The 21951-nt window shown below is 53.5% G+C and overlaps 1 protein-coding gene across 3 annotated transcripts in view; it reads right to left on the bottom strand.

Moving 5' to 3' along the window:
* Positions 1–21951, bottom strand: part of KLHL29 (kelch like family member 29) — a 312994-nt gene that overhangs the window by 48774 nt on the left and 242269 nt on the right. For all 3 annotated transcript variants that reach the window (XM_086700103.1, XM_086700101.1, XM_086700102.1), the window contains 2 exons: positions 13585–13726; positions 10577–11089 (listed from right to left, as the gene is read on the bottom strand). In XM_086700103.1, the coding sequence (XP_086556229.1) occupies positions 10577–11089; positions 13585–13726 (655 nt within the window). The remainder of the gene's footprint in view (positions 1–10576; positions 11090–13584; positions 13727–21951) is intronic.

Here is a 21951-nt window from a genome sequence, read left to right as displayed (position 1 = left end):
CTCCTCGGGCATCGGTGACAGGGGTACCAGGCATCAATTAACTACTTTGAAGTGGCTGTGCTGCTGTTTGGTGGATTTCAAGAATTGTGTTCATTTAAAAGGGCATAAGCTCAACTAATAGACCTCATTAACTTGAAAGATATATCATTTTTGCACGGAATTGGCTCCTTCATAGGATGGCTGGCTCCATTAACTTTACTGCATTGGCAATACTTTGTATAAGGTGTGGGAGATGCTGCGGCAGCAAAGAATCTCCGGGGCTGCCCGATCCCAAGCTCCAGTGGCATCCATGGTGGCCGAAGCCCTGTCTGAAGTCCCTTCTGAGGGTCCAAAGTCCCTCACGGGTTTACTTGAGGAATTAAGTCCACTCACTCACTCATTAAGTCCATCTGTCACACGGTACTTTTAGAGATGAGGAAAGAAGCCAAGAGTCACCAATTTATGTTGAGAAATATCAGACACATGATCCTAGGAGATGTAAGACAGCCACCGTGACCCATCTTTAGCCCAGACATGCTAAGTGACAAGCTAGGGAAGCTAGAAGGTGTGGTGTAGTGGGAGGGGAATGGGTGTCACAGGCAGGAGGTTTTCATCCTGACCCCCGTTCCCCCTCTGCCACTTACATCTGGGCAGGCGTCTTATCTGAGCCTTGGTTTTCCCTCTGTGAATCCACCTCCTAGGGCAGCTGCAAGGGTTACATAAATGCAGAGTGCATGTACAATGAATATAAAACATCTACTCCACGTCCTTCTGAAAGACAAGTCTGCATCTGCTGGCACTGATTGCCGCTCCTACTCCCCAGCTGCGCTCTCCCGAGCAACTCCTCACCTTCTCTGTTGGTGAGAATTTACTCCTGAACAATAACTCATCCCCCCCCTCCACCTCCTCACACCCCTTCATACCACTACCATGAATATGAGAGTGGGATAGTGCCTTAAAGGCTATTTAGGACCTCCCCCATTTTGCAGGTAGGGAACTGAGGTTCAGAGGTGTCACTAAGATTTCACACTGCCCCAGGAAACTGTCTCTAGAAAAATCCCCTGTGAAACCATCCCCACTCAAGTGTCCTGTGTAATTACTTCATCTGGTGCTAGGAGTTCTTTACCTGGAAACCTTCTCTGTCCCTGCAAACCAAAAGCCACATGGAGACAGGACCCATTGGGCCAAGCTGCTCTGGGTCATGCCCATGGGGCACACGTTGCCAGGCTGCTGTGATCAGAGCGGTACATCCCACAGGAGCACAGTGCTGGTGCCGGCAGCTCCACCAGGCATGAATGGGAGGAAGAGTAGGGACCAGACACCCATGTACATATGGGGGTGGGGGGCAAGTCATAAGTGGTACCATGTAGGCAATGGCTCTGGGAGTGTGGTTTGACTGGGGAGGAGACAGTGTCCAGAAAGAAGATGACAAGGACAAACTCTAACTCCATTTGCCAACCAGACTGACATGTACCCCGTTAGGGACTGAATTGTGCCCCCCACCCCTCACCATTCGTATGTCGAAGCCCTACTCCCAAAGAGACTGTATTTGGAGATAGGGCCTCTAAGAAGTTAAATGAGGTCATGAGGGTGGGACTCTAATCCAATATGACTCTAATCCATATAAGACAAGGAAGAGACACCAGGAGTGCTTGTCCAGGGAAAGGCCATGTCACAGCAAGAAGATGGCCATCTATAAGCCAAGGAGCAATGCCACACCAGAAACCCACCTTGCTGGCAGCCCGATCTTGGACTTCCAGCCTCCAGAACTGTGAGGAAACAGATGTCTGTTGTTTAAGTTGTCCAGTGTGTGGTGTTCTCTTATGGAAGCCCTGACACACTAATATATAGCCCATGACGTTGGTCCCACAGGAAGTGGTGAAAAACAGATGTGTGTTTGCCTGGGATGTGTGTAGATGCGGGTCTGAGACACAGAGCAATGGCAACATTGAGAAGTCACTTGGAAGAGAGGAGGAAAAGGCAGTGAGAGGCCAGTGGGCAAAACCAGAAAGTTCACGACGCTGTGCTAGGTCATCCAAAAGGCTCCTGGGAGAGCTAGAAAGTAAAACAGGGCATTTTCTTGGTGATGTACTGATGAACACTTGGGCTTCCCTTTAAGACACATTATTTTAAACAAAGAGAGTTACACTATGAAAATAGGCAATGGCAACCGTTTCAACAGATAGCAAACTTCTGGCCATTATTTTTCTTTAAGCAATGTACACAATGTTTTCTGTTCCTCTCATGCTTCTGTTATTTTGACCTTTTATGTTTCTAGGATAGTAAGCGTGCTCTTGAATGTAAGGTAGTTTCAACCAAAGCCAGTGTTCCGCCATGTTTTCTCCATATGTGTTATGGTTTGGGGTGCTATGCCCTCCCCATCACGTGGGGACAGGCGGCAGGTGTGCCATAGCTTTGCCAAGCACTCCTCCTTTGAAAACTCATTCCCAACCTAAAAAACTGAAAAATGTTAAGGATCAGCTTGACAGGACATGCCTTTCCTAGCAAAGACAGCACATATTAGATGTTTGCATGGTGATTAGGCAACAGGAAACTTGCCACTAACCTGTCATGATAGGAGAGAGAAAGGTTTACAAAGAATTTCTGGACCTCGAGGCACACCCTGATTTCCCAGTCAGGTGTTAATGGCACTCAAGGGTTTCCTACCTGGATCACAGCCCCTGAAGGCCAAGGGGGTCTTCACTTTACAAGGCCAAAGTGGCCTTCTAAGACCAGAATGACTTGACCTTCACCAGAATGAGTTGAACTTGCAAGACCCAAATGGCTGACAAAATGGACTCTTGCCCAAGATCAGGGATCCTTATCCAGCCATCACTAACTGGGCAAGTAAAGCCGAGAAGCTGGAGGAAAGTCCAGGCTTCCTAAACTTTGGGTACCAAGGGGTCAGGGAATAGACTTGGGTCCTTAAGTTTAAATCACTAGCTGAACCTGTATCAGATCAGGACAGGCCCGATGAACCATTTGATTAGAAGTGTCTGTGTGTGTGTGTCGCTCTATGATAGAAATCATACGATTTCTTGAGAAATCATAATTCTGTGTCACTGGCACTTAAACATTCTTCCCTAAGATGTGGCCTCTGTGGAACTACTTCCCTTCTGTCTCCTCCCCTCCATCTTTCTGACTGCCTTTGAAGGCCCAGTCTACACTGACCTCTCTTTTCCAGCCCCTATGGTTTTTACTGCTGGCTCCCCCTGGACTCCACAAGTGGGGATGCAGCCTTCTCCGGGGAGACCGCTATCCCTCCCAGCACCTGCCACAGTGTCTGGATGGAACACGGTAGGCATCCCCACAGGGCCTCATGTTCAGTAGGAGCAGAGATTGATATGGGGCATGGAGCTAGCACATTCCATATTATCTTTTGAGTGGGAGAAGCTAAGTGTGGGTCTCGCACAGTTGGTGACTAATACTATACACATTACTTGCTCAATAAATGCTTGGTGGTGCAGCAGGGAAGGAGGTGACATGACTCAAGCCCCTCAGGGGCTTCTTCGTGTCAGTGATCTAGAACATAGTGGTCATCCCTGCTGATATCTGCGTGGGCTTGAGACTGGGGTAGCTGGTTTCCTACTGTGGGTCACTGCCATTTCCTGAAGCCCCTGGAAAGGAAACGTTCCCTCCCTTTGCTCTAATCTGAAGAGCCCTCTAATTCCCATGGTGTCTTGACTCTGCTGTCCCTGCCTGTCAACAGTTAGGGCCAGGGCAGGATTTCCGATCTCAAAGATGCTCAGCAGAGATTTGGGGCTGAAAGTCCATATGCTATTTCTAGCTCTGTGTACTCAGCTCAGTGAGGAGGGGGCCCCCCATGCACCTTGCTCTAACTGTGTCCTGTTGAGCAGAGCGTCTCTGAGAGGATTGTGCAGAGGCTGGGGTCCTGGGGTCACCTCCTGCTCCGAGAATGACATGGTCTCTGGGTGGTCTAGTGGCCTTTGCTGCATCTTTCCGCTTGCCTGGTTCACTCATCATCAAATGATCCGTTAACACAACAGTTAAGCCCTGGACAACCCTCCAATTAATGATCAACAAACCTCAGGAGGATAGAGCCCTGTGAAGGGGAGGAGGGCTTTCTGAGGCAGGGCTGGGGCAGGTACCGCCCAAGCGAGGAGGAAAGACCTCGTGTAGACAAAGTGTCAAATTCCACAGGCTCTGAGACACATAATTTTTGAGTGAGGGTGTGTGTGTTGGGGTGGGGGGCAGCCTAGAAAGGGGAAAAATTGGGTTGAGGGTCATGTCAATCAGATCTGGGAGATTATTTTGAGCAACCTTGCTTTAGAAACAGTGGCGGGCCTGAGCTAAAGGTGTGCCAGACAATGTTTCTCCTCCAGGATTCTTTACAGTAGTGCTGGTAATAACAACAGCTAGCATAAATGTGGGTTTACTATGCGCCAGGCACTGTGTTAAGACTTTGCATACATTATTAAGTCCTTAAAACACGTCTGTGAAGATGGCACTATGATTATCTCCATGTTACCGATAAGGAAACTGAGGCTCAGAGACACCAGTGTTCTAGCACAGTTTCACTGTGGGTTAGTGGTAGTGGAATTGGAATTCTACCTGAGCAGTCTGGTGCAGAACCCGGGCTCCTGGCCACCCTCCACACTGCTAGCCACGTGCTCATAACCCACTCCCTCCCTTGCATCCCTCCTTGGTTGGTCTGCCGGAGTGACATAATTCTGTTTGTCCCACCTACTGATCTGGCCCTGGAGGAGGACCCATGCTGGGAGTCTGGCACCCTGACATCAAGCTGAGTCTCGCAGGATGCTGAGATCCCCTGAGGGCAGACAGGAGAAGCCCTCAGAAGACAGACAGCTCCTGGAATTAGGGGGAAGGTGTCAGCAACAGCCCGGTTCCTTCTGGTTGTTATGGCAATGTGGAGCGCTGTAAAATGTTACATCGCGGGAAGGCAGTTTCTTCTGTCCAAAGTGGACCCCTAGGAACTAAGTGCTTCAGACATCACGGTGTTGACGCAATCTCCCAAGACTCCTAAGGCAACCTGGTCTTTGGCTTTCTCACGTTACCCTGGGCACCTAAAAGGCCACGGCACTGAAGAGTGGTCCTGGCACCAGTAGTGAAGATAATAGTAGCAAAGACTTTCACAGTGATTACGACATGCTAGGCGCTATTCACAAGGGCTTTATGTAAAATAACTCAATCCTCACAACAACTTCAAGAAGGATGTTCTATTATTATCCCCTTTTATAGATGAGGAAACTGAGGCAGAGTTTCAGATCGCATTTGCTCTGGGGCAAGCATCTGGGTGGAGGTGCTGGGGCACAGGAGGAACTTTGAAATAGATGGTCGTACGTTCCCAGCAGTGTGGGACAGGTATGGGGGCAGTGACCGGTTGCAGAATGAACTCTCACAGCGGCACTTTCCTGTGTGCTGGGGTCACCAACCTGCATTCACCACACAGAGGGAGGAGGCAGCTGGTGAGAAGTCAGAACCTCAGCACTGACTTGCAGCCCAGTGCTCTGTGCCTTCTTTCATCTAACCCTTCTTCAGCGTCTCTCGGCACCAGGCACTGGCTGGGATACTGGGGGTGGAACGGGAATGGGAGGGATTCTTGCGGCCCCCACCCCAGTGCCTGGCAGTCTAGCTGGCAGAATGATGCAGGAGCAGGGTAACTGTTGCAGGCACGCGGCCAAGCCCAGAGCACAGCTGGAAGGGAGACAACCCTGGGCTTACAGTGACTTCGGGGCAGCCTGTGAGCGGAACGGCAGAGAGGAAGGTAGAGGTGGCGAGGGGCTGGACCCTGAGGCACCAAGTGAAGGGTCGGGCACTGTCCTGAAAGGAGCAGGGGCTGTTGGAGGCGTTTGGCGGGGAGTGACAGGACCGGACTTGCGTTTTGCAAAGACCACGCTGGCTGGACCTTGGACCTGGCTGGGAGGGGATGCACTTGGGGCCGGGAGGCCACCAGTGCAACCGGAGGTGATGGTGGCCTGAAAGGGGAGTGGTGGTGGGGATAGAGAGACGATAGATGCAGAGGCGGCAGAATCAAAGGTGTTTTTAGACTCGGTGCATAAGGGGGTTAAGGGCAGGTCAAGGACAACCATGGGCTTTGACTTTGAACTGCTGGATGGACTCATGATGTCATTTCTGAGATGGAGGCACAGGAAGAGCAGGCCTGTGGGAAGATGATTTCAGTTTGGACATTTTGTGCCTCTGTGCTAACCATGCGTGGGCAAACAGCTTTATCATGAATTCCCAGCTGCTTCTAGAATGTGTACTGAGCAGTGTGCCCTGGCATGTCAGAGGGTAGGGTCTGTGCTGGGCTCTACCCTGGGGAGAGCAGGCCAGAATCCTCCTGCCAGGAAGGTGACGCATCCACTCCCTTTCAGGAATGGGGACACCGTGGTCCCACGGAGCTGCTTCACCAGGGGCTGCCAACCGTATGAACAAGCTTGGGTTTCTCCCATCTCCTCTGCACTGGGGAGGGGGCTCTGATTCCCAGCCCTTCACTAGCTTCTCTCTAGACCCGGGCTCAATGGTTTTCAGAGTGAAGAGGGCAAAGTACGATATATGTTCATGTCCACGATCTCATTCAGTCTTCCTCTATATCTGGTGAAGATGGTACTCCCATCCGATTTTAAAGATGAGGAAAAGGAGGCTCAGAGAGGTTAGGAGACTTGTCCCCGTCACACAGTTGTACACTATGCCTCAAAGTATCTTTACCAGATCCTGTCTTTGCCACTCATGGAGACAGGGTGGCTGCTGTCCAAGCAGAAGGCAGCATAGAGACAGAGCTCCACAGAGTGGGGGCTCAGGGGCAAGGATGAGAAGGGAAGAGGTGTGAAACCACAGGAAGGGGCTGTGCACACCCCACAACATAGCTGCCTGGCCTTGGGAACCCTCGTGGCCCCTCACCCTAGGCCTACAAAATCGAAGGTCAGACGAGACAAGCCTCACCATTTCAGGTCAACCTGGATTTTGTTTTTTGGTTCAGAAGCAGGTAAGAACAGGTGCAACCTTGCTTCTCTCTCCTTGGACATGCAGGTAAGAAATATGATCACCTTTCTGCAGCTCAGCTCACCGCTAGTCTGGGGCTTTAAAAGGTCTCTGGCTACCCTGTTAGCCACCAAGAACCCTTTGTGGAAAAAGATAGGGGATGGAAAAAAATGACACCAATAGATTGCACCTGTGTTCTGACACAGCTGGGCTCACGTGCAGTGACATCAGACTTCGCTCATCTCACAAGGCCTGGCGTCGGCCACCAGCTCTGCCTTTGGATTGGTTCATGGTTTCCAATCCAACAAGACAAGGCCTCAGGTGTTTTATGACAGAATTCAAATGGAACTAATTCTTTTTTCCTCCCTTATCACTTTGCACACATGAAATCTATTTTAATTAGTTTTCAATACATAATCTTTTTTTTTTAAAGAATGAAATCCTATGGATTGTTCCCACCCACAAATTGTTCTTAGAGAAAGAAAGATTTATCTTATAAGTTTCCTAAGAAAATCTATATGTGCTCAATGCATTTAAATAACACTCATTAACGCGAACTGCATGCAAGCTGGCTTCTCTAGTCACAGATGAGAGACAATCGCTTGACCTATTGCAAATCAAAAAGCATTTCTGCACCACCTTTATTTTTCAATTGGTTAAGTTTTAAATTAAAGTCCCAACGCCCTTTTTGGGAAGGCAGACTAACATAGCCCCAACAGAAATTTCAGCTCAGTCGATTGGAAGATAATTATAAGAAACAAAATGTGAAATTTTAAATCAGGGCACTAATGAAGTCTAAAAATACCGGTGGCCCATCCCTCTGGCTGGCGAGACCTGTTCCTCATGGAGGGGATCTCTCCATAATTACCCAACCCCGTGAGAGGCCAGGTTGTCATGTCAAACAATAGAGGAAAAATCGTGGGACTTTAATGAGCTAGATCTCAAGGAGCTCCATGGTGAATCTTATTATAATGCCGGGCAAGCTTTCAAACAGAGAACAGGAGAAAAGGAAAGTTCTTTTTTTTTTTTTTTTCTTAAGTGGAGCTCTGACTAGTGTTGATGTCATCATGCAGTGCCTCCTGGTTCCCACTTGGAGCCAGCTGTCTGTCATTTAGGAGTGTGAAATCAATTGAGTTTTGGAGATGTAAAATCCCTAGGGGCAAAATTAAAAGTGACCCAAATCCAAACCCACATGGTCTTGTCAGGAATATGATTCTCACATGGCAAGTTTCAAAGATTTGGTTTCAAAATTCTGGTTTCTTATTTTAAAAAATATGCAGTTGTTTGACATTAGATCTGACAGACAAATTATAGCTTTAGCAATAAAGGCTTTTAAGATTAGAAATGAAAAGAGAAATTACTTAAAAAAAAAACAACAAAAAAAACACAACAACCCACCCAGGCTTGAGTTTGGAGACATTTGTATGTTCATGCTTCATTGTCTTTCTTCGCCACAGATATAAGGGGATAAGTCAGCTGATGAGGGCCGTAAATAGAGAAGTGAGTTGAATGTAATTTCTGGGGAAACCACCATCTCACTGGTGAACTATGGAAATCAGCGTGACAGATGGGTCACCGGTTGTTGTCGGCTGGAGCCGGGGTGGGCAAGGCGGGTCTCACTGGTCTACCGGAAGGCAGGGCTGTGGACACCTTCTAGGATTACCCCACGCCTGGCTCTCACCTAGCACTGAATCCCCCCTAGAGGGGCTGGCAGAGCGAACCCCATCGGGGGCTGTCTCTCTTCTTCCTTCCTGTCTGTGGGCTTGGGCTTACCACAGAGGATGCTTCATGCCCTCTGGCCCCAAAAAGATGTTACAGGTGTGGTTCTGCAAATGGCCAGCTGGCCCAGTGTGCACAGGGGCCAGCGGGGGCCTGTCTCTACCACCTGTAACTTCCTGATCTTATGGGTTCAGGTGCCTGATGATGGATGCACCTGTGCCTGGCAACTTTGGGGAGGCGGATCCCAGTTCTGTGCTGAGCCCCAAACCGTGGACTTCAGACCCAACGGGGCCAGTTACCTTTCAGCCTAGAATAAGTCCTTTTCTTGGATGCATTGTCTGAAACTTGGCAAATTGCCAAGACCTTTCATCAGCCCTAGGAGGCCTCTGGGGGTGGCGGCAATGCCCCCGGTGGTTGGGGGAGGGAAGCCCACCCAGTGCCTTAGGCTTTGGCAGGAGCAGCTAGGATACCCAGTTCTCAATGTATCAGAGCTGGAAGCATACAAACTGGGAGTAAGTTTTTTTTTTTTTTTCTTTTTAAAGGGAGAGAGAGCTTAACCAAAACAATTCAAACAAAAAATCAATTTAGTCAATTTTTTTTTAAAAGATCTTAAACAAAGCAAGGGTTTACCAGAATTTAGATGTAATTTTCTATAATTTTGTCATTTAAAACTAGTGCTGATTTCCAAAACAAAGGCAGTTGGGGCGCAATCAGATTGGGAATTAAACCCAATGGAGATCTAGACACGGCTTTGTTGTTGGGATGCTTGACGAGGTCTGAAAATTGCTCAAAAGGATAAAGAGAGAGATGCATGAGAGCAGGCAGGAAAGAAGGGCTAGTGGGACTCGTTCTCCGCGAAGAGGCAGGGACCCCTGCCAGGCTACCTCCAGGAGCTGTTGGCAAGGAGAATGAGAGGGTGTGCCCAAAGGTCCACACTTCCTAGAACCATCTACTGTCCCCTACGAGGCCTGTGTGCCCCAGCAGGGAGACTGCCCACCATATGCCCTCTTGCCTGCAACTGGGTCCAGGCCTGGCTGCCTCCCCTCCCCACTCGGCAAGAGAGGGGCCTGGCTGTCTGGGGCTCTAAGGAATAGCGAGCAAGTCTGGGGCAGATGCACCCCACCAGCCTAACATCTGTGGCCCCCGGTCCTCCTGCCCCCTTCCGCATTCTGGCTGGGTAGATAGATCCCTCGGTCAGACGTCAGGAGCGATGCTCTTTGTCGTAACCCTATGGCTGGGGGCTCATCTGCAGGCTCCGTTCTCAAGGATCTGCCTTGAAAACAGGAGGTGCTCTTTCCCGGACCCTCACAGAGCCGCCCTTGAGTCCTTGAAACAAAATAACCCAAGTGGCTCAGGACGGACTGTGAGTGTCTCTTGGGGAGACATTCCTTTCACCTAACATCTGGGGAGCTGCTCTCCTCCAATGGCACAGCACAGGGCGCCTTTCTAGGGAAGGACACAGTTCACGTCCTGACTGTTCTCATGGGTGGAAAATGGAAAAGGCCCCACAAAAGACTGTTCCATGGAACCCTAAGAGGAGCAGATGATTCCTGCTCATCCCACACTTGGCCTGGCTTTGGGGTGAGAGGTGAGAATGGCCTAAGGCTTGGGCTAGAGGCAGAAGGACCCTGGACCTGGCAGGCTCTCCCCTCCCTCCCTCTCCTTGCCCGCCCACATGTCCTCGCCTAGCTTGTCCTTCCCTCCTCCACTTTCCCCTCTGCCTCCTCTGTCTGAGGCCGGGCTGTCTCGGGCAAGGGGAGGCCCCACTACTGCTTCTGGGTTGGGTGAGGCCAGTGAGGGAGCTGCCGGAGAGCTCAGGATGCCAGGAACACACTCCTGTCTGTGCTGTGTCATGGTGACCACTCAGGGAGGCACAGGTGTGGGCACACGGGAGCATGTGAGCAGCGGGACTTACCTTTGGGGTGCCCAGGGTCGGTGAACTCATACTTCCCCACGCCAATTGTCCGCAGCATCTGCAGCCCGTGGGCCGAGTCAGTCGTGGGGGGCCCATTGGTGGCAGGGGCACCGCTGGGGAGGGTGGCAGACGGCTGGGCTGGTGCTGGTGGAGGCAGCAGGGGCCCTGCCATGTGGCCGTTGCCCACGGCAGTGGGTCCCGGACGGGCCACCTGCCCCACGCCAGGCAGCGTGGACATGGCCAGGGGCTGCGGGCTGGCGTACAGGGCCTGGGCCGGCATGTTGACCACCACGCTACTCAGTGGCTGAGAGGGTGGCTGTGGGAGCGAGTAGTGGCCTGGCATCAGCGGGAGCTGGGGCCCCACGTGGGGAGGCAGTGAGGGGGTCACCCCAATGACTGGGGCCTGGACGTTCACAGCCGGGCTGAAGGTAGGAGGCTGGGCCACTCCATAGGAGTGTGCGATCAGGGCAGGCTGGTTCCCGGCGGCCACCGTGGTCACCCATGGCCCTGTGCCTGCAAGGGAGACAGAAGAGAGGTCATCTGCCGGATACACATTCACTCAATAAACACCGACTGTCCCAGGCCCTGGGCTGGGTGCTAAGGTCACCGAGGTGGACAAGACACCTGCATCCAGGACCCCCCAGATGAAAAATCTGTGATTACGGTAGCATGGGGGTACATGAGCAGATGGTCGTGGAGGCTCAGAGGGGGAGCACGATCTACACAGAGGCAAAAACACAGAGAGAAAAAAGCAGAGTCCTTCAAAGAATCCTCGGTTCAAATCTTGGCTCTGCCATTCATTAGCCAGGAGCCCTGGGCAAGTTGCTTTTCTTCTCTGAGCCTCATTCTCCCCATCTGTCAAATGGAACCAGCAACACCTACCTCAGAGGTCTCCTGGGAAAAATTGAATGAGGGAAATGTATTTGGGGGAAAAAAAACTAGCAGAGTGGCTGGTATGTGTTAAATGTTCCATAAATGTTGGTGTTTTTCCTTCCTTTCTGGAGAATAGCTGTCTGGAGGAGGTGGGGAGAAAGCTAGATTGTGAAGATAGTAGGTGTTTCCTGGGCAAGGCGAGAACACCAGAGCCTGGAGCTGTGCAAGAGCCCTGTGGTGCAGGAAGGGGGAGCAGGAGGTGGGGGCAGTGGGGGAAGGCTGGCAGCGGCTGTTTTCCACTGCCTTGCTGGGGGACCAGGCTTTCTCCTAAGCAGCCTCTGCGTGGCCAACCCTGGGGGAAACAACAGAAATGCATTTTGGCCCTTAAAGATATTTTGACTGAACAAGGGGGTCCAGACACACGTCCTGAGACTTGATACAAGATTCGACACCAGCTGTGCCCAGGTCTGGCAGAGCAGGGCCAGGTTCCCCTGAGCTGAGCAGACATTGAGGTGACCCAAGTGGGCTTGTGAGTGAAGCCAGAAAATACTGTGACGAGGGAGGGCAGTCTGGGTCACCTCTGACCGAATGAGTGTGGGGTTAGGTCTCCATCACCCAAATGCCACCTTGGTTTTCAGGATGCCACGGGAGTGGCAGTGTAGACTGGGGGCAGGGAGTCTGAGGAAGAGAGTGGGGGACAGGGAACCACTCAGGACCCCTAGTTCCAGAGGCTAGAAGGGGAGCTGGGAGCTCTCTGACAGGAAACTAGAAGCTGGAAAGTGTTGGTGAAGCAGTGCCAGCAAGATTCTAGAACAGGCTGCTAAGGGGGATTGTCCCCAAGCCTGAAGAAGAGATGGTATCACTGTGAGCTAGGCTGCTGTCTTAAGGACAAGGCATGCCGTCCTAAGGCCACTTCTCTCCAGGATCAGCCACGGAGCCTGGAACGAGCCACCAGAGCTTCGGAACACAGCTCGTGACTTCTCTGATAACTCTGGTGAAGGTACGAGATGCCGGGCCATGGTGGTGAGTGACTTATGAGCGGGTGATTGGCTCAGAGGATGCTGGGGACCGGAAGGAGGTCTCTAGTGATGTGGACCGAGTCCTGCTCATCACTTTTACCAATGATTTGGGTGATGATAGGGAAGATATCACCGCCAACTCTGCAGGTGGCATACTGGGAGGGTTAGGCACAGGTCAGCAATAAAAGCTGGAATCAAGAGTCATAGGGGAAGGTACTGACAGGGACTTGCCCTTGGGTCCCCAACACCCCTCTGCCTAAGGTAGACTGAGAGAAGATGGACAGGGGTCAGGGTTACTGCCTCGACAGTCTTGGGGTCTGACTGGTGACAGCGCATGTCTGTGGCTAGCAGCAAATCAGAGGTGATCTAAGACTGCAGTGGTCAAAGTGGAGGGGCTGAATGAAGGGGTGCAGGTCATAGCACGTGTGGGTTCTTTGTGTGGGGCTCTGGCACCGATGGAGGCAGAGGGAGAGGTCATTCTCTGGAGGGCAAAGGAACTGTCCGCCACGGGCTCTGGAGTGTGGCTGAAGGGCCAAGGGTGTTTATCCCGCAGAAGACTTGGAGGGGGGATGGGTGGGTGTCAGATATCTGTAGGGCTGTGGTGTGAACACGGATGTGTCCTGTGTATCCTAAGGGGAGGTCTGGGACCGATGGGAGACAACAGGGAAGGCTTTTGTCATGGTCAGGGCCGACCAAAGAAGGCTTGGGGGGACGTAGGAGGTGGGGAGCCCCCGGCCCCAGGGGGGTGGAGCATCCCACTTCTCATGTAACCGTTGGCAAGGCAAAGCCTCCCTGGAAGGTGTGACTGGAGAAGTGGGTGAATCAGAGTCCTGAGGTTTGGGAATGACTATTCAAAATAACACAAAGCAGATTCAAAGTCGCTCCTGGGATGTCAGTCTTACTTCCTCAGCCTCCCCAAAGCTTTCTCGAGTAGCAGAGAAAGCGGTAGAGACGCAGCTACTGCCCAGGCTGTACAGTGTCCCGGCCCCCATGCAGGTGTGGGCTGCCGCAGGCCCATGGGCCAGGGCCTGCTGAGGAGTCACAACATCCAGGAAGCCTCCAAACCCCGCTCCCAGCCTCCACGTGGGAGTCTCTGGCTGCCGGCCAAGTACACACCTGGATTGTCGCTCTCCCTCATCTGTTTGGAGGGCGGCTCATCAGTGTCCCAGGGCGTGGACTGATTGATGGGCGTCTGCCCCCACCGGATGCTGGTCGTGAGTCCCTGGGACTGACTATCCGCTTTGGAGATGCCGGGAGCCTGGGGAGAAGCAGAGCAGGGGGATGAGCGTGGCCTGGCGTGGGCTGCTGCCCTGGGGGCCCGTCCCCTGAGCACTACTCCTGCTGCCTGAGCCACAAGGCCACACCCAGGGCCACCTGGGAGATGCGGGCACTATGGGTAAACTCCCGCCCCCAGGAACACCCAATCCAGCGCTCCCCCCGCCCCCCCCCAGCTGCCACCCTCTGCGACCACCCAGTCCACCTGAACTATCATAAAGGAAAGTGTCCTGTGCTGTGAGATGTGAAGTCCCCCAGGCCGTTGGGTTGTTAATAAACTGCAACATTTATGGGCATGTGCTGAATACCAGCTGTGTCCTCAGTCTAGGCTCAGTGCCACCACGTGTCTGGCCTTCTGACATGTGAGAGGACGGCTTTCCAAAGCACCACCATCGGGCCCCATATCAGCCACTGGGCCTCCCAATATGCCAGTCCGTGGAGGAGGCGTCGGGGGTGGGGTGGGGACTGAGGCTCATGGGAGGACAGCTCAGAGCAGGGAGCATCTTCCCTGGGACCCTCTTTGTTGTGAGAAGGAGACAGGCTCTCCGTTTCAGGATCTCATTCTCTAGTTTAGATATTTAGATTAATGAGAAAATGAACCCCAGGCTGAAGACAAACATTAGCACTGCATTGGTCTCTGAGCTACTGCCTTGATGGAATATTATATAGTCATTAAAAATCATGTTTACTAAAATGCATAATGAGATGGCAAAATGCTTACACTATCATGTTAAATGAGAAAAGCAGGACATAAAGTGACACAAATATAAGCTCATATGTAAAGCAATATGTGCAGGAGAGAAAAAAACAAAATGTTAGCAGGGGTGTTATTCTTGGTGACAGGAACATAGGTAACTTCTATTCTCTTGTCTATACCTTTCTGTATTTGCCAAATTTTCTACCAGGGCCATGGCCATTGTAATAAGCCAGAAAAGAAGAAGGAGGAGGAGGAGGAGCAAGAGCAGGAGGAGGAGGGAGGGGGGAAGTTGGAGGAAAAAGGAGAAGAGGGAGGGGGAGGAGGGGGGGAAGAGGGCAAGAAGGAGGAGGAGAGGGGGAGGAGAAGGGGAGGAAGGGGAGAAGGGAGAGGGGAAGAGGGGGAGGGTGACAGGGAGGAGGGGTAGGAGGGGAAGGAGGACAGGAGGAAGGAGAAGAAGGAGGAGGAGGAGGAGAAGAAGGAAGAGAAAGAGGAGGAGGAGGAGGAAGAGGAAGAGCAAAAGGGGGAGGAGATGGAGGAAAGGGGGAGGGGGAGTAGGGGGAGGGGAAGGGGGAGGGGGAGGAGGAGGAGGACGAGCAGAAGGAGCAGGAGGGGAGGAGTGGGAGAAGGAAGAGAAGGAGGAGGAGGGGAAAGAGGAGCAGGAGGGGAGGAGGAGAGGGAGGAGCAGGCGGGTGAGGTGGAGGAGGGGAAGGGGGTGCAGGAGGGGGAGGAGGGGAAGAAATCCAAAAGCAAGTTGGAAAGCCTGGGACTGGGATAACTGGGGTGTGTGTGGGGGGGTGTGAGTCTCAGCAGAGGTGGTTTCTGGAAATTTCTGCAGTTCCCAGGAGTGCAGCCAGAGCCCAACCAGGTTTGGGGTGAAGGATGTGGTGGGGTGGGGGGCAGAGATAGCTGTCCACCAGGGACAGTCACAGAAGCTCCAAGAGGCCACAAGGGGCATCTGTGGGCTTCTCTTTGGGGAAGGCCGTGGTCTTCGTGACTTCTAACAGAAGCTGACCCAGTGTCCCAGCGGTGGGGGGGGGGGGGGAGGGGGGGAGGGGCATCGCCCTCACTGGGCCTCTCTGAGCAGCTGGAACAGCCGGCACGGGCGGATGGAGGGGATGGCCATGGCTGACAGCACTTATTGGGTCTTTGATGCACAATGCCTATGACAAACAGCACCTGCTTGGGGCTGGGAGGAGCCGTATCCCATTAGGACCTGTAGGCTGCACTGAGCTAATTGCATTAGGCTGCACTTTATCTCTGGCCTGCATTTCAGAAGCTTTGCTTCTGTGAACAGAGCAGGAAACAAAGGGAAAGAGTGAATCTCCTGAGGAAAGAACAATTCAATGGACAAGATTCCTTCTCAGAGGCCCCTGTCCCATTTTTGTCTGTGGGACAGATGGGAGCTTGGTTGGGGTTGGCTGTGATGGTGGGGGTGGGGGTGCAGGGGGGGAAGGGTGTTGTGGCGGAGGCTGGGGATTTAGCCACACTCACCCGTCAGGAACTCATGGAACAGAAGTGTGGCTTCTCTAAACAGCTTTCCAGTGTGCCCTGTATGCAAGCCTCCTCTGCATTCCCAGGTTCCCCTGGGTGCTAGGGGGCTCAGAGGTGCAGAGGTGGCTTCCCGTAACCGGCGGCATCCGAAAGGGAAGGAGCCTGTGCCTTGTCCTATTCAGGGCCCTGGGTGGGGGTGAAGTTTGAGTGGTGACACTCCAGCCTCCTGGGGCACCCTCCTTCACTGACAGTGCAGAGACCCGACCTGCCAGTAGGGGGCGCTGCAGCCCCTCTCTGCTGCACCCTGGCAGGTGGGCAAGGGATGTGCTTCCTGGAGGCTTCACAGGCCAGAGGTAGGTGTGGTTTCCAGGGTCCTCCCACCCTTGCCATTTCTTCCCTGCAGAATCAGAATCCGTGCCCCCAACCTGGTGCTTTGACAGGGTAGGGAAGGGCTCTGGAAACTTGGAGGCTCTGGTCCGGGGCCCTTACATCAGACATTGCCACCGGGAGACGGGGTGGGGGTCTCCTCCTCCAGAGTGGGTAACCAGATTCTGAACTCTAAAACTTCAGGAGTTCCTGTTTCTGACCTAAAATTGGGGGTGGGGTCCTGGACTTGAAAAACCGCACACTTTTTCAAGGGCTTAGTCCCTTGGCTCTAAGACACTCCTGCCAGGTCGTTCACTTGTGCATTTGCTGGTTAGTTGGTGTGTTCAGTAAACAAGCACTGGGCTGCTGCTCGGTGCTCGCCCAAGGCCCTGGGGACGAGATGACTGACACTCAGCCCCTGCTTCCTGCCAGGCCCAGCCCCAGGCCCCAGGGGACATGATGACTGAGGCTCAGCCCTGCCCTTAGGAGGCTGCTGCCTGGGGAGCGCAGCCCTCAGCTGTGCAAACTGCCCCCGTTAGCTTCCAGAAGGAAGCCGGGTGCAGGGGGGCGCCCTGAGTGGCAGGGTGGGGGCAGATAACTGGGTGAGGCCCCAACAGGCCTGCTGTGTCTGTCATGAATAGTACAAGCAAATTCTTATGTACAAGAAAGCCATTCTGCTATGAGAAGGAAAACAGGGTCTCTCTTTTTCCTTCAAGAAAGATAAATAAGGCCACTCATTCTAATCGGCCCAAGCAACTTCTGAAGCTATGAGCAAGTCACAGCTCAGAAATTTCTATTTATTTCTTTAAAACAATGAAATGAACATTCCTTTCTCTACTCCCTCCAGAAAAAAACTGGACACGCTTGTGCACTTTGCCAGGCGCCTGGGCGCCCAGGTCAGGGAGCAATGTTGTAGCCGGGGATGTGAGTCAGCTTGGCCAGGCCAGAGCCCTTCCTCCCGCAAGGGGCTCCAGGCCCAAAGTAAACACATAGTCCCCAAATTCTAGAGGCCTCTGGGGCATCGTGTGCGGGTCCATGGCTCCAGTTCTGAAGTCAGCTCCTGTTAAGACTTTCTCCCTTGGTCCAGAGTCCCCAAAGGTCTGTGACTCCACTAAAGGCTTTCCAGGTCTCTCCCACCCTGAACAGGCTGCCCAAGTTCCCCTTCTTGCCAGGGGGTTGCCAGCACAAGAATGCCACAGAACTCCCCCTGCCCCCAGGAGAACAGCCCAGGCCAGGGGAGGAAGGCAGGGCTGAGGGAGCCCCCTCCCACTGCATAATCTGGGTTATCAGCGAAGCCACCCAGACATCTATCTGGCCTTCTGCCAGTGTTCCTGGCCATGCTTCTGCTCCCTGATATGATGACACTGGGCAGAGAGAGGCAGACGAGGAGAGCCCTCCTCCTGCCTGGTGCTGCGGAGTGGCCCTGTCTGCCCATCACCGGGCTGGGCAGGCTTCTCTCTGCTTCCCTCTAATGAGATGCTAATAGGATGCATCATTAACGCAGCAGCTTTTAAACCCCGAGCTCTTGTAAATTTTCAAAGGTCACATTTTTATGGCAGCTGACAGCATCCTGCTTCTTTCAGCGACTGAAGAACACTAAAGACCCCGATGCTTTATGGAGGAAGCTCTCTGTGAGGCGGCAGCACGGGCTGAGGCACCTGCTGGTCCGGGGGCTGGGAACCTCCACCCTGCGACAAGACTCACAGGGCCTCTGGGTTGTGCTCTGCCGGCTTGGAGGGGAACCAGTTACACATCGCCACAGAGCCGCCCCCGGGGGCCCTGCTCTGTTTAGGGGAAGGAGTGCACAGTGCAAAGATGCTTGGTAGAGGGGGTTGGGGGGCACCATGGGCTCACCAGGCGGTTCACCCATGAGGCTGCGACCGCCCAGAGGGGCTACTTTCTGCTCATTTGTCCACCCAGAGGAAGTACCTTTTTCTACTTTGCACAAAGGTGCCATGTAAGTGAGCAGCATCCCAGGTGGTCAGGAAGGTTTGAAAGATGATGGGATGGAGCTCGCCCGGGGCCCTCACATGCCCGCTTGTTCTTGGACCCACGTGTTGTGCACACGCCAGTCGCAGTCTCTGCACACTGCCTTGCGGGGTGAGGTGCACTGACCCTGTACTGGCGAGCCAGCTCCGCGAGAACACGCACCCGGCACAGCGCTCGGCCTGTCGTGGGGCGCAGGGAGTGAATGAAGAGGCCGTGTCTCTGAGCTACGGTGTTGGCCAATAATAGGAGCATCCAGTACTGTTGCAAGGGCTACATGAGTGCACGGAGTGTGCTCCAGAATAGCGAGCCACATCACGGAACAGAGATGTGAAAGGGCTCCGTGCACTTGGGAAACGTGAATCAATGAGTTCCCCTTGCTGGGGAGATGAGGTTCCAGACCGTGGGGCCTTGTGTGTTGGGCCCCCCAATGCCATTGCCTTGAATGCCGCCACGGGCTGCTCGGAGGCCTAGTGCCTGCCTCCCCTGGCTCCCTCCCACATGCCTGAGTGGGGTGCAAGTACTGAGGTTGGTGCCTCCCTCTGTGGGGCTGGGGGATTGCCTGGAGAAGCCAGGGCTCAGCCCCTTCCTCTCTGCGCCCAAAGAGGTCAGAAGAGGGTGAATCAATGGACTCTGGAAGTCAGGGAGTGCTTCCCGGAGGAAGGGAGCTGGCACTGCGCCACAAAAGCCAGGCAGATTCACTAAGGGAGATGGATTCGGGCCAAAGTCGCTACCAAGGACCTTACAGCAACTAGCATGTTTCCAGCCTGGATACATTTGACAGAGCCAGGCTCCAGAGTCCACTTCGGGGTTCAAGTGGCCTCCTCTGGGGGGACTGACAATGCCACCACCCATGTCCATCTCCTGCAGACTGGAACCTGCGAGCCTTGACATTCTTGTCACTTGTGTGGTGCTGATGGGGCTGGCAGGGACGGCCTTCTGCTGAGCGTCACTGAGCACAGCTGGCCCCATCCCTCACAGCAGAGAGCCTCCTCCCCTCAAGGGAGCCCGGAGTCCCCCAGCCCTCATCTCACCAGTGTCCACTGGTGCTCCTGGCCTAGAGTGATAGCCAAGCTTAGCTCCTGCCCTCGAGACATCTACACCAGCAGGATGGGGTAGGTCTGCACCAGGGACCCATGAGGACGACATAGGCTGGGAGAGTGGCCGCAAGGAACACACCCAAGATGCTACGACACTATGCCAGCTGGCGGCCAAGCCTTTTAAGGGATTCTCAGCCTCTTCCTGGGTCTCTCGGATCCCCTGGTCAGAGGAATACCACCACGTGACTCTAGTCAACACCACGGAAGCAGCAGATGGTCCGGCCAAGACCTCTCAGAGTTTCTGTGCACAAATTTGTGAGATACTAGGAACCATCGTTTAAAGCCACTGCAGGGCGGTGGGGGTGGGGGTGTGTGGAAACATACACGGTCTACTGTGTATATTGCAAAACAGCAAAAGACCAAAAAGTCATCTGTGTGTTGCTGTTGACGTACATACGCATATGTATCCTCTGTGTTCCAGAGAGGATGCTCCCAGCAAGACTACAGTGGGGACTGTAATTGCATACATGCTGAAGCTAAAGCTGGGGTAGCCTCTCCCCAGGCACACCCCCGGCTGGGTGGTGGGGGGAGGGGGCCTTGGGTGAAACCGACAAGCCACAGGGAGGACAACAGGGTGGGCAACCTGGGGCTGACTGTGCTCTGAGCTTGACCTACAGCCTCGTTTTGCCCCATGACTCCCCATAATTTCCTGATTTGGAAAAGACAAGCTCTGGTGTGGCTCCCTGAGAACCACTGGTCTGGATTTTGGGGGCCCCCTTCTGCCGAAGCACTGCGGACCTGGCCTGAGCCCCTCAGCGGGCCTCTGGCGTCTTCTCTGGCTGTCCTGCACCTCTGCCACACCCCCCCATCTTGAGGTGGGAGCTGGAAGACTTGCTCTGCCAGCTTCCCTTGCAGCTCGATTTCCAGGTGTGTGCCCTGCTGCTCAGACACTCTGGGGTGAGGTTCCCGTCCGGAAGCTGGGTGACGTGAGGAAGCCAGCACGGCTCCATGCTCCGCAGACGCTGGTGGCAGAGACCCACGGACTTGGGAGCACACAGATGATGGAGGCTCTGGTGTCCCAGGCACAGCATCAGCCGTGGAAGCTGTCATCTCCTTTCCCTTCTTACTCTGGAGGATGCTCAGGGCAGGAGTCGGTTCCCACATGGCTCCCAGCAGAAGTGAAGATGCACCTCTGATCACCAGGCCCTGGGCCGCCATGGGGAATCACAGTGGCTCTAGGACTGCACACGGCAGGGCAGGCCACGCGCTGCAAGGACTGGGTGTCTCACTTCCTTTTCAGGCATCAATCCCCCCGCAGGGCACTGAGGCTCTGCATGGTGTTGCATCCACCTGTGGGGACTGACTCCCTGAGGCTCTTGCATCACAAAGGTGAGGCCCTATGAAGGCAAGTTTTACTTGAAGAATGGTGTTCCGATGTTGGAAATCCAGTTTTGGGAAGAAGCCATTTTGGCGTCTGGGGTTTTTAGACTATAGCTTCTGCGTTTCTAGCTAGACTGTTGGCATTCTAGGACCAGCAGGTTGTCAGCAAGAGGACTGGTTCCAAGATCACACAGGTAGAGCGTTGACCACGTCTAACATAGGGGTTCTCCAACGTGAGCGCGTGTGTGGGTTAGGAATGCGGGTTTCTGGACCCACCCCAGAGCTTTTGATTCGGTAGGTCTGGGACAGGGGGCCCCTAAAGGTGGTGGTTTGACAAGCGTATCAGGTGATGTAGGAGTTCCACTGACCCCACTCCGGCAAGCGATGACAGTCTTGATATTCAAGTTTGCAGGCCTCTGTGCCCGAACGTGGGGAAACTTAGGGGCTGGAAACTGCCAGGCGGGTCCTGAATGGGACAGATTTTGAGGTCCTGCTCATGTGCCTCATGGGAGCCGGCTACTTGGTGACACTGTCTCCATGGACCCCTGGTCCCAGCCTAGGTTTCAAGGGGTCAGAAGGACATTTTGTCAGATGCTAAAGCTATAAATCTGTGGCCTCTGGGAAGAGCAAATGACATTTATGGGTCTCTCAGTTCTTCATTTCATGATTGCTACTGAACTACATACGAGAATAATCACAGTCAAATCCCCACTTGGGGCTAGGGGACGCTCTCCGGAGCCCCTCCTGCTCTCATGAATGAGGCTGCCCTCTCTGGCCCCCTGGACCCCGGCCGGCGCCCTCGGCCTCCCCTTCAGAGCACCACCATAATGTGCTCCGGAGACCGCTGAAATTTCTAATAATACTAACCAATGATGTGTTAAATTGAGACACTTCTGGCTCGAATGCCGGAAACTGCATGATGGTTTAAAGGACCAGTGCTTACCTTTCTCTATCAATTTGCTGCTAAATTACTGCTTTCGGAGCAACTTACAGAAAAGTAATTCTTTATTTAAATTTTAATTTCAATCTTGTCATTTTAAATATATATTCAGATTCCAATCATATTACAGAATATGATGATGTCTCTGGGCGGGGAGGGGGCAAGTGTTCCTGCCAGGATCCTGGGTGGTGGGGAGAGGGTGTGATGGGGGAGGGGTAAGACACCATGGTAAGGAGTGACCCCAGGGGACAGCTTGGTGAGGGCAGCCATGTGCTGGCTTGCTGGGGATAGGACTGGAGGCCAGTGGC

This window comes from Puma concolor, chromosome A3, assembly GCF_028749965.1.
Source record: "Puma concolor isolate L17-30 chromosome A3, mPumCon1.1.hap2, whole genome shotgun sequence".
In the NCBI taxonomy this organism is placed as follows: domain Eukaryota; kingdom Metazoa; phylum Chordata; class Mammalia; order Carnivora; family Felidae; genus Puma; species Puma concolor.
This window is presented reverse-complemented; position numbering and strand designations above follow the sequence as displayed.